This window comes from Schistocerca cancellata, chromosome 8 (genome assembly GCF_023864275.1).
Source record: "Schistocerca cancellata isolate TAMUIC-IGC-003103 chromosome 8, iqSchCanc2.1, whole genome shotgun sequence".
Lineage (NCBI taxonomy): Eukaryota > Metazoa > Arthropoda > Insecta > Orthoptera > Acrididae > Schistocerca > Schistocerca cancellata.
In genome coordinates this window covers 179,647,637-179,659,814 of record NC_064633.1, presented here as the reverse complement: position 1 = coordinate 179,659,814, position 12,178 = coordinate 179,647,637, and the positions used below count along the sequence as shown (strand labels likewise).

Sequence of the window (12,178 nt, the reverse complement as noted above, 5' to 3'; positions counted from 1 at the left end):
TCGCCAGTGGTCGGCGGAAGGTGCACGTGCCCGTCGACCTGGGACCGGACCGCAGCGACGCACGGATGCACGCCAAGACCGTAGGATCCTACGCAGTGCCGTAGGGGACCGCACCGCCACTTCCCAGCAAATTAGGGACACTGTTGCTCCTGGGGTATCGGCGAGGACCATTCGCAACCGTCTCCATGAAGCTGGGCTACGGTCCCGCACACCGTTAGGCCGTCTTCCGCTCACGCCCCAACATCGTGCATCCCGCCTCCAGTGGTGTCGCGACAGGCGTGAATGGAGGGACGAATGGAGACGTGTCGTCTTCAGCGATGAGAGTCGCTTCTGCCTTGGTGTCAATGATGGTCGTATGCGTGTTTGGCGCCGTGCAGGTGAGCGCCACAATCAGGACTGCATACGACCGAGGCACACAGGGCATCATGGTGTGGGGAGCGATCTCCTACACTGGCCGTACACCAATGGTGATCGTCGAGGGGACACTGAATAGTGCACGGTACATCCAAACCGTCATCGAACCCATCGTTCTACCATTCCTAGACCGGCAAGGGAACTTGCTGTTCTAACAGGACAATGCACGTCCGCATGTATCCCGTGCCACCCAACGTGCTCTAGAAGGTGTAAGTCAACTACCCTGGCCAGCAAGATCTCCGGATCTGTCCCCCATTGAGCATGTTTGGGACTGGATGAAGCGTCGTCTCACGCGGTCTGCACGTCCAGCACGAACGCTGGTCCAACTGAGGCGCCAGGTGGAAATGACATGGCAAGCCGTTCCACAGGACTACATCCAGCATCTCTACGAACGTCTCCATGGGAGAATAGCAGCCTGCATTGCTGCGAAAGGTGGATATACACTGTACTAGTGCCGACATTGTGCATGCTCTGTTGCCTGTGTCTATGTGCCTGTGGTTCTGTCAGTGTGATCATGTGATGTATCTGACCCCAGGAATGTGTCAATAAAGTTTCCCCTTCCTGGGACAATGAATTCACGGTGTTCTTATTTCAATTTCCAGGAGTGTAGTTTGACATGTAACCGGAACTTGCGCAACTATATTAATCATATGGTGCAACACTACTTAGTAAACGTAAAGCCGAACAAATACAAAGAGAAATTCGCCGTGAATAGAAAATTACTAGAGGCTGATTCTTCAGGCCGAAGAGAGTGGTCTTTTTGCCAAGCAGAAATCGGAGAGATGCTAGTTCATCGCGTGGCAGAAGATTCGCCAGTAAGCACCTATTAACTTACCTGTGCATTTTGTTTGGCTTCCACACTAACATTATTATCTCAACAATATAGCAGAAATACTAGTTCTCGACAAACAAAAATCCTAACCGTATCTGTAACACCGCCCCCTTCTTAAAATCATTTTCCCTCATGGGAACTTGGTCTTGTATCGATCTTCCCCTGGGAAAGCAAACTCTTTACCAACTTTAAAAGATGATTAATGGTCAGTCTTCTGTCGCAATAGTTACCAGTTGCCTATGCTTGTGTGCATCTCAGCACATTACTCCCGGCTCCTTCACGTTTCCTTACACGTAGACTGTAGAGACTTCCGTGGAAACAGGCTCCTCTTTCCTGACAGTTACCCTAGTGTCTGTGACACTTCGGTCTTCTCTTCGGTCTTCTCTTCGGTCCCTACGCCTTCAGTTTCTCGTGATATTAAACGTGGATTCAGAAATGCTAAATTAATTAATATTATCGTTATTCGTTACATGTGCTATTATTAATGTTATTCACTATTATTATTGATGTCTGCAATATCAATTATCCTCATAAAAATCTCAAATATACATATCTAAGCTATAAGTACGCATGGAATTTGCGAATTCTATGTATTGCGCCTGCTTCGACGTGAGAGAGCCCTAATATGTTCAGAATAAATAATACAATAAGCAAAAAGATTACTTTGGGAAGAGGAAACTTATAGAAATTGAGGAAAGCTTTTCAAAAATTATACCCGTTAATTTATCAGACATTTAAGGGCAGACTAAAAGGATATCATACCCAAGGTGTGTGTTTCATAAATGAAAATGACAAACGTGACTTAGGCAACAATGAAAATATCGAAATATTTACAAAATATTTTGATCAGCTTCGTAACTGCCCAGGACCAGCCCATAAGATCAAATACTCAAACACTCACGAAAATATAATAGATGATTTACCTCTGACTGTCAAATAGATTGAAGAAGACATTAAAACCTAACAAAAAATGTGCTAACGGAGAAGACTATTGCAGAGGATCTTTTGAAATGTGGTGCTACAAAAATAAACAAAAATGAGCTAAAAGTAATATCTGAAGATATATGGAAACCAAAAAGATCCCAGGAGAGAGGAACGTAGTCTTGGTACATACATTATATAAGAAAGGCAATAAACAAGACGTTGACAATTATAGAGGGATTTCTTTGCTATCAGTTGTAACTGAAATATTTCCCAGGATTTTACTAAATAGGATAGAGCCTCGCTTAGGTGAATATCAAAGTACTTTTAGGAACAGCCGATTATGTTCAAGACAAAATTTTAGCCAGAAATCAGTCATTCGCCACAAAATACTGAACTAAAAAGATATTGCAATTAGGTTTGTTGATAACAAAAATGCCTTTGATTCGGTTGACATACTACAGACAAAACAATCGGAAAATTTAGTCTAAAGCAGCAAATCTAATTCGTTAAACACTTGCAGACACAGTATCTAAAGTGAAACTCACGGGAGATCTATATCAGCGATTTGAAATATACAGAGGTATATGGGAAGGTGATTGCCTATCACCAGTTGTGTTCTAGAAAATTAGTGAGAATTTGGAATGAGTAGATTTCACCAGTACATTTGAGAAGCGGAAACAAAAATAATTAAATAAACTGTCTCGCATTTCCAGTATTTTCTTAAAATGTAACATCTGCTGTACCGCAAATTAATTTTTTAGAAAACATATCTTGTAGGTTCGGCTTACCACTTCCCGCAGAGAAATTTAAATTTTGTACAAACATTGACAATGCACCGAAATTTATGAAAATAGATATTGGCCTAATTAAAAACGTTAAAAAATTTAAATATCTAGGGAGTACAGTCCATGAAAAGGGTGTGGATAAAGCTGCTATAGAGGAAAGGGTACATACGTCTAGCATTAAGTTAAGGATTGGAAATATTGGAAATATTAGAAAGGCGAATTATTGGGAAAATACAGGAAAAACTAAGAAGGGTTGGGAATTACGCAGTAATAACGAATAAAATCTAAACACTGACAACATATCAGAAGTAACGAGAAAAAGAACACTTGTAATTGTTGGCCACATGTCGAATGTAAGACAGTAGATTAAGGAAAAAGAGCTTCAAATATTTGAGGGATAAGTTATCAAAAAAATTGGAACCTTGAAGTAAAAAAGGTTGCGATAAAAATAATATAAATGCTAAAGAAACAATTAAGAGAGAAATGTTGAATGAAAAAAACATTGAATATGGAAGGATTCCAAAGTTGAATACTGAAAAAAAAAAACGGGTAAGAAGTGGTCAGAAAGACAGGACGAAACAAATCGCAGTGAGTTCTGGAAGAAAGAAGAGAACAGCGATTGACATGCGGTTCTTAATAGGGTCACCCAAGAAAATTAATGGTGCAGCACACATTAGTTACGAGCAAGGTGTAATTACTACTCTAGGCAAGCATGATTGGAATGGAGTTCTCTCAAAACTTGCAAAGCGGGAGTAATGTGATACTGGAGGTACTAAATCAGAATGATAGCAGAAAGGGCAGTGGCAGAAAGGCTTTAGAACCATGTCATCGGTGCCTCGAAAGTTTATTCGTATTCTCAAGCAATGTGTACAGGACGTCCCATTCATCTTGACCATCACAAATAACTATTTGTCCAAATGTACCAAGCCAATTTAGTTTAGCCATCCGGGGATCTTGAACAGCCTTACTTGTCGCAGCTTAGCTATCCGGGGATCTTAAACGGCCTTACTTGTCACTCTGATCGTCACGAAAATGTGAATGATAGAACGTCTTTTTAAAACAGAACACTATAGTTTCTATGCAATAGCCCACTTCCTCTCATCAAGAAATACTGAAAAACCTATCACAGCGTACCGTTCACGTTAACATAATTTTATTAAAAACACAAAACTGGCCTCCATGCTGGCCCAAAGTGCGGGTACCAGCCTGGGTAAGTTAACTCGTGCACTAGACGGAGTTGTCAGTAAACAAATAGAAACATACGAAAAATGAACACCGGCCATTCTGTCAACCGTCTCCAGTCGAAGGTTTGTGTGTATACAATGTATACGTACGAAAGGAAGATAGAAATTCTACTCGCGTGTGGAGAATGGAAGTTACCAAAACAGTAACTACACTGATGCCGGTCCTTCTCAGCAGTATTATCCCTGCCTTAAACCACAATAAAAGAAATAATGACGATCAGTTTTGTGGGCTAGAAAGTACCTTCCCTGTGGAGAACATTTCGTTTAAAAGTAGTACAGTTCTGTTCTACATGTACCCGCGTTGTAAATAAGAAAACGTTATTACAGTTGCTGAAAGTTTATTTCATAACGACGTTATTTGACAGCTGTATTTACAGTGATTGTGGTTGTCGCTCTGAGAAACTACACTGTTTCTTTAAGGACCCAAGAACAGCAATGAAATAAACTGTCTCAATGTAATTTTTTTGTCCCTTCGTTTCAAACGTTTCCTATACTACTGAGACTTAGCGCTTGTGAACCACTATGAATTCAGTATTACACAAGGGACTTTATGGTTACAATCGAATACTCAAAGTGCGTGAGCCTTGCGTGCCTGCGTGTAAGTCAGCAAGCAGCCAGCTACATTGCATGTGTGTCTATGATCTATACATTGTGCCGAATGTGGACTATTAAATTTCCGAGAATGCTGCAAACTGCGGATGCGCATAAATAGCGGACTGTGTTGGTGTCTACCAACATCGGCTGCTGTGGCTCAGCCCACTCCTGTTATAAAAATGGGTTTTGTGCCTTCGTGTCTTCTTAATCTTTATTGTGTTCACTTTGTTTCCTTAACGCACTGAAACGGTTGCATGTTGTCGTGGTGTATATCCTATTTGTCTTATCTCAAAAAGAAGTCGAAATATCTGAATGTCAAAAAGTATTTACATTTTACAGAGAGAAAGACTATTCTGTATATAAACAAGAACGTAAACAGACAAATATGTTTGAATGAAAATTATTTCAATAGCGGAAATGTCAGGATTATTTGAGAAGAAAATAATTTTCAGTGACATTTGACACTCGGCAAAAGAAAAAAAAAGGAGAAAGAAAAAAGGTGATGCTTACCGCGTTATATATGTTGTTTCACGTGTTTGCAAGTATATATTACATCGCGCAAATAGTTGTATATGTTTTAAAGCGTTTGAATGACAGTTGTCCTACTCTTTCAGCTCTGGGAAGTGTAGAGAATTTGCGGGTCAACTGAAGAATGGGAGACAACCCATCGCCTTTGACCTTTGAGGTCATAGTTCACTCACAGATATTAATGTCTCTATTTTCGAGCTATGGATAATAAATCGATTATCTTCTGTGGTGACGCGTCATGATTATAAATCAAAATAAATGAATGTGTTCATAAGACACGGCTAGCCATTGTGAACGATTTTTATCGCATGCATTAATTTAAATGGTTTGCACGTTACAGTTCATTCTGTACTTACTTTCATTTTTAATGTGTTTCAGATATACTGGAGAAATTGTTTTTCTTTCTGGACAATTCTAACTTTTTGCTTTCTTGTGTGGGTATGGATTTATCTATTACTATGAGTATGGAATATTTGAAGTAGGGTTTGTCAACCGCAGTGCGGAATACAAATTTTACAGTTGTCGCTCTCTTTCACCTTCGCTAGTACTAGTATTAGTACAATGCTCTTCAGTCGATAGTAGTACTATCGAAGGCGAAAAGGCCGAAGTACAAAAAAACTGCATCCCGCACTTCAGTTGATCCACACATGTCAACTAAAGAATAGGATAGTAGTGCTCGCAAAGACGAAAAAAGCGACATACGTAACATTGGCATCCTGCACTTCAGTTGATCTACTGAGGTAGTATCCTGTTTCTCAGCTGAGCAATATAGGTTACCTGAAGTATGGGATACAAATTTTATGTATGTCGCTTTTTTTCCCTTGCGTAGTTCAACTGAGGTACACGATGCCAATGTTACGTACATAGATTTTTTCGTCTTCGCTACCGTTAGCATGCAATTCTGCGGTTGACCTGTAGAATTCAGGTGAAGTACGGGATGCAATTTTTACGTAAGTCGGTCTTTTCGCCTTCGCTGGCAGTAGTATCAGCTGAAGAATAGGATGCTAGTACTAACGGAGGCGAAGAAAGCGACACCTGCTGGCAGTAGTATCAGCTGTAGAATAGGATGCTAGTTCTAACGGAGAAGAAAGCAACACCTGTAAATCTACATAGGTTAACTGAAGACTGGGATACTAATGCTAGCGAAAGCGAAAAAGTCGACATGCGTTCAATTTGTACCCTGTACTGCAGTTCATGTTTACAGATCAATTGAATTTCGGGATACAACTCATATAGATCAACAGAGGTAGCCCATGGTAACAATACTTCTGTCCCTTTTCACTTCGTTCTTTTTTCCACTAGTATCCCATTCTTAAACAGCTATGTAGGTCAACTGAAAAATACGATACTACAAATCAAATAAGCGACACACTTTACATTATGTTCGAAATATGAATGTATGTGATATACCGGGTGATCAAAAAGTCAGAATAAATTAGAAAACTCAATAAACCATGGAATAATGTAGATAGAGAGGCAAAAATTGACGCACATGCTTGGAATGACATGGGGCTTTATTAGAAACAAAAAAAACAGAAAAAAGTATTGTTAGACGCGTGAAAGATCTCTTGCGCGCGTCGTTTGGTGATGATCGTGTGCTCAACCGCCGCTTTCGTCATACTTTGCCTCTCAGGTCCCCAGACCTCAGTCCGAGCGATTATTCGCTTTGGGGGTCCTGAAGTCGCAAGTGTATCGTGATCGACCGACATCTCTAGGGGCGCTGAAAGACAACATCCGACGCCAATGGCTCACCATAACACCGGACATGCTTTACAGTGCTGTTCACAACATTATTCCTCGACTACAGCTATTGTTGCGGAATGATGGTGGACATATTGCGCATTTCCTGTACAGAACATCATCTTTGCTTTGTCTTACTTTGTTATGCTAATTATTGCTATTCTGATCAGATGAAGCGCCATCTGTCGGACGTTTTTTGAACTTCTGTATCTCTCTGGTTCTAATAAAACCCCATGTCATTCCTAGCATGTATGTCAATTTGTACCTCTCTATCTACGTTATTGAGTGATTTATTCAGTTTTCAAATTTATACTGACTTTTTGATCACCCGGTATGTCTACTATCTGTTTTCTCTCTCCTACATTCCTTTGTTTCTCAACATTCGTCTTTTCTCTTAAATCTGTGCACTACATCATCTCTGGTAACTTCTGACGTCATTGATGGAAGTCGACGGGTTGCATCCCATTCTTCAGTAATCCCGAATTTACCATGGGGCCGTTACCGAGAACATCGACTAGGGATGTTGTTTTGACAATTAATAAACTTTGTTACTTTTTCATTTTTGCCACAAATAGATTTTTTTCGTAAAAAGTATAGCCCCTCATAACCTCAATTTCACCCTTCATGTGCCAAACTGCCCAGCAGACAGCTGCCACAACAGAAGCGACTGGGTGCTGACGTGGAAACGAAAACGTTTATTAGAGACATACGAAGCTCACAAGGGAACCTACCAATCGCACCCCCCTCAGATTTAGTTATAAGTTAGCACAGTGGATAGTCCTTGAAAAACTGAACACAGATCACTCGAGAAAACAGGAAGTTTCGTGGAACTATGAAAAAAAATAAGTAAAATATACAAACTGAGTAGTCCATGCGCAACAAATGCAACATCAAGGAGAGTTTGTGTTCAGCAGCGCCGGGGTCCCGTGGTTAGCGTGAGCAGCTGCGGAACGAGAAGCGGCTGCAGAAGAAGAAAGTGTGCATGCTGAAGTGCCACCAGTTGAAGGTGGCAGTGAAGGTGCTACGGCTAAAGCCTCATTCTTTGAATGCTGTAATTTATGACTGCGCTTATCTGTCACCTTATTTATGTCATTTCATTGTAGCCATTTTTGTTACTGTTTTTGTGGAATTAAAAAAATGAAAGAAATGGGTCCTTGGTTCAAGTCTTCTCTGGAGTGAAAAGTTTAATTTTTCATTTTCCGACAATTATTTTGCGAAGCTGAACAGGTACACAGAGCAGTATTGTTTACGTGATCGTGTGTGAATTATCAAAGTTCAGGCACTCACACATAATCAACTTCGCTCTTCAAAATTCCAGGACATGTTCAGATTTGCTTGGACATATGCAGGATTTGACGGTGTACACACTGAACAATTTGAAAACGTTAAAAACATATGTCTCTGTCAAAGAGCACAGGGAAAATGTGCGACTGCGAAACTGTTGCATTCATTTGTTGCAGTTTGTGTGAAAACTCTTATGTTTTCATCATTTTTTTGGGAGTGATTATCACATCCACAAGAAAACCTAAATTGGGCAAGGTAGAAGAATCTTTTTACCCATTCACCAAGTGTAGAAGTTAGTTGGGTCGACAACATATTCCTGTCATGTAACGCACATGCCGTCACCAGTGTCGTATAGAATATCTCAGACGTGTTTTCCTGTGGAGGAATCGGTTGACCTATGATCTTGCGATCAAATTTTTCGGTTCACATTGGAGAGGGACGTCCTTTCGTCTAATAATCGCACGGTTTTGGGGTGCGGTCGCAAAACAAAGACACTAAACTTATTACAGTGAACAGAGACGTCAATGAACGAACGAGCAGATCATAAGTTTGCGAAAATAAAGAAAGTAAACTTTTCACTCGATTAAAGACTTGGACTACGGACCTCCCGTTCCGCACCTGCTCACGCTAACCACGGGACCACAGCGCTCCTAATCTTACTCTATCCTTGATATTGCCTATTTTGGACATGGACTACTCAGTTTGTACATTTTGCTAATTTTTTTCATAGTTCCACACAACTTCTTCCTGTTTTCTCGATTGTACTGTGTTCAGTTTTCAAGGCTTATCCACTGTGCCGCCTTGTAACTAAATCTGAGGGGGGGGGGGGGGGTGGGATGGGGAGGTTCCCTTGTCAGTAAAGAAATGAATCGCCAGAGGCGCTGCTGTTGACTCACTTGTCAATTCGTGCAAGCACGTCGATCGTGTAAAAGGGGCCTTAGACACGAGCGGACAAGTGAGAGGTACGCTTAGCGTCGACTTGCGCACACACGGGAGAGGTGTCCGGGGCTACTCACTGGCTACGGCCCAGAAGGTGAAATTGTGTAGCGCCGTGAGGAGGTCCTCGGCCTGGCGGCGGCAGTCGGGCGTCCGCGCGGCCCCCGGCAGGGCGTGCAGCGGCCACGCGGGCCAGGCGGGCGCCGTGGCCGCCGCGGCGCCGGCCAGCGCCGCCAGCGCGAGCAGAGGCAGCGGCAGCGGCAGCGGCAGGAAGGCGCTTCCCATCATCTCTCGGCCGCGGCGGTGTGCCACTGTGCGGCCGCGGCGTCGGCGCCATCCAGCCGCCAGCCGCCCGCCGGCTTGCGTAAGGCCGGTCGGCCCGCGGCGAGGGCAGCTCCCGGCGTCCCCACCACCGCTAATGACGAGAGGCTGATGGCGGCCGGAAATTTACAAACACACCCTGCACATCCTGGTCACTAACGTCAAAGCTCCCTATATCGCCGTCTACCTCAAGTCCGATGAACCCTAATCCTATGTTTATTTTTAGATTTTTGCGTAACCCGCGAACATTTGACTGTCGTCTGCCGCTGTTGGATGGTATGTCCTATGAGGTTGGTTCAGCCGCCTGTAAGAAACCTTCTTCCGTACAAACTGGTCTCTTCTCCTTGGGGATATGTGAATTTGTGGAATGATTGTTTGGACAGACTCAGCTTATAGAAAAATTAAAACAACTTTCGGTGAAATTAAAAACAACGACAGTAACATTATGAAGGCAGTGGTAATTCCATTATTAAATGGCCAGAAGCGAGCAGATAAGTGGAAAGACCATGTGGGTTTTCGCGGATGATGCTGTAGTATACAGAGAAGTTGCAGCATTAGAAAATTTCAGCGATATGCAGGAAGATCTGCAGCGGATAGGCACTTGGTGCAGGGAGTGGCAACTGACCCTTAACATAGACAAATGTAATGTATTGCGAATACATAGAAAGAAGGATCCTTTATTGTATGATTATATGATAGTGGAACAAACACTGGTAACAGTTTCTTCCGTAACATATCTGGGAGTATGCGTGCGAAACGATTTGATGTGGAATGATCATCTAAAATTAATTGTTGATAAGGCGGGTACCAGGTTGAGATTCATTGGGAGAGTCCATCAACAAAGGAGGTGGCTTACAAATACTCGTTCGACCTATACTTGAGTATTGCTCATCAGTGTGGGATCCATACTAGGTCGGGTTGACGGAGGAGATAGAGAAGATCCAAAGAAGAGCGGCGCGTTTCGTCACACGGTTATATGGTAATCGTGATAGCGTTACGGAGATGTTTAGCAAACTCAAGTGGCAGACTATGCAAGAGAGACGCTCTGCATCGCGATGTAGCTTGCTGTCCTGTTTTCTAGAGGGTGCGTTTCTGGATGAGGTATCGAATATATTGCTTCCCCCTACTTATACCTCCCGAGGAGATCACGAATGTAAAATTAGAGAGATTCGAGAGCGCACGGAGGCTTTCCGGCAGTCGTTCTTCCCGCGAACTGTACGCGACTGGAACAGGAAAGGGAGGTAATGACAGTGGCACGTAAAGTGCCCTCCGCCACACACCGTTGGGTGGCTTGCGGAGTATCAATGTAGATGAAGATGTAGACTGAATGCCTCCACGAGAGGAAATACCCTGTAATGTCTAAAGCAAGGTGTGATGCTTATGTCTAACAATGAACAGTTACATCAAGTGGGGTGCTGACTGCGTATCTGATTGCGTGTATCTGTATTTTCACCTCACCGTGTGTTAAACAGTCTGTCTACTATCAAGAAAGCAATACCAGTAAACCCAAATAATTAAAACCTGTGTACGATAATGTCGAATTAGAGGTAAGTACATTCAGATCTACTCGAGCAAGCTACGGCCCTGTAAATGTAAATAAGTGTAAAAGTGGTCCATGTCTGAAAATCCATAAACTTCGTGAAATAAATTTCTTACCTCGTATTGGTGTCGCTTTGGATATCCCGTTGTTCTGCTCACAGCACTACTAAACTAACTACAGTTTCAAAATGCGAGATATTTGACTGAGACAAATTTAGAATTTGTTTAAACAAAACGACTTGGAATTGGGAGGTGGAACATGACTGAGGAGAATGACTGTAATATCTTACTTGAAAATCTTACTGTATTGTTAAACTGACTTGCAGTTGTTGAGACATGTCATAAAAGTTAAGCCGTCTGCTGTGGCCGAGCGGTTCTGGGACCTTCAGTCGGGAAGCGCGCTGCTGCTACGGTCGCAGCTTCGAATCCTGCCTCGGGCATGGATGTGTGTGATATCCTCAGGTTAGTTAGATTTAAGTAGTTCTAAGTCTAGGGGACTGATGACTTTAGAAGTCCCATAGTTCTTGGAGACATTTGAACGATAAAAGTTACATTTAACGCAAACAAATTATTATAAAACAAAAATTCAATAAAAAAATTGGGGTTAAATACAAAGCTGGTGATATTCAAATTCGTTCTACAGCTAAAGCGCATAAATACATGAATACTGATTACCTTATTGTAGATCGATGTAACAATACGTAGAAAGATTCATCAGGATTTCATAATAATGCCTGTAGTATTTTATTCATTAATTTTGCCTCAAATCTTATTCCTTCCATAAATCATTAATACACAACACTGAAATTATTGCAATGAATATTTGAAGCCTCTGGCGCGCTACTTCTGCTTCTCTTGAGCAACAACTGCCTACCAATGCGCGACGTATCATAAGCCCTTTGTTAGACATAGCCTGCCTCAGCGATAGCTGCCTCGCAGCGCTCTTTCACACGTACGTCTTTGTAATCGATATATTTCTTGTGATCTTGGATAGTACGAAAAAAATTTACAATTTTCATTATATGTACCTATTTCAA

At 42.1% G+C, this 12,178-nt stretch overlaps 1 protein-coding gene across 1 annotated transcript in view; it reads right to left on the bottom strand.

Annotated features, from left to right (window-relative positions):
• LOC126095456 (O-acyltransferase like protein-like) overlaps positions 1 to 9,569 on the bottom strand; it is a 359,981-nt gene extending 350,412 nt beyond the window's left edge. Inside the window, exon 1 of the mRNA XM_049910248.1 lies at positions 9,362 to 9,569. Within this exon, the coding sequence (XP_049766205.1) occupies positions 9,362 to 9,569 (208 nt within the window). The remainder of the gene's footprint in view (positions 1 to 9,361) is intronic.
• Between the last annotated feature and the right edge of the window lie 2,609 nt (positions 9,570 to 12,178).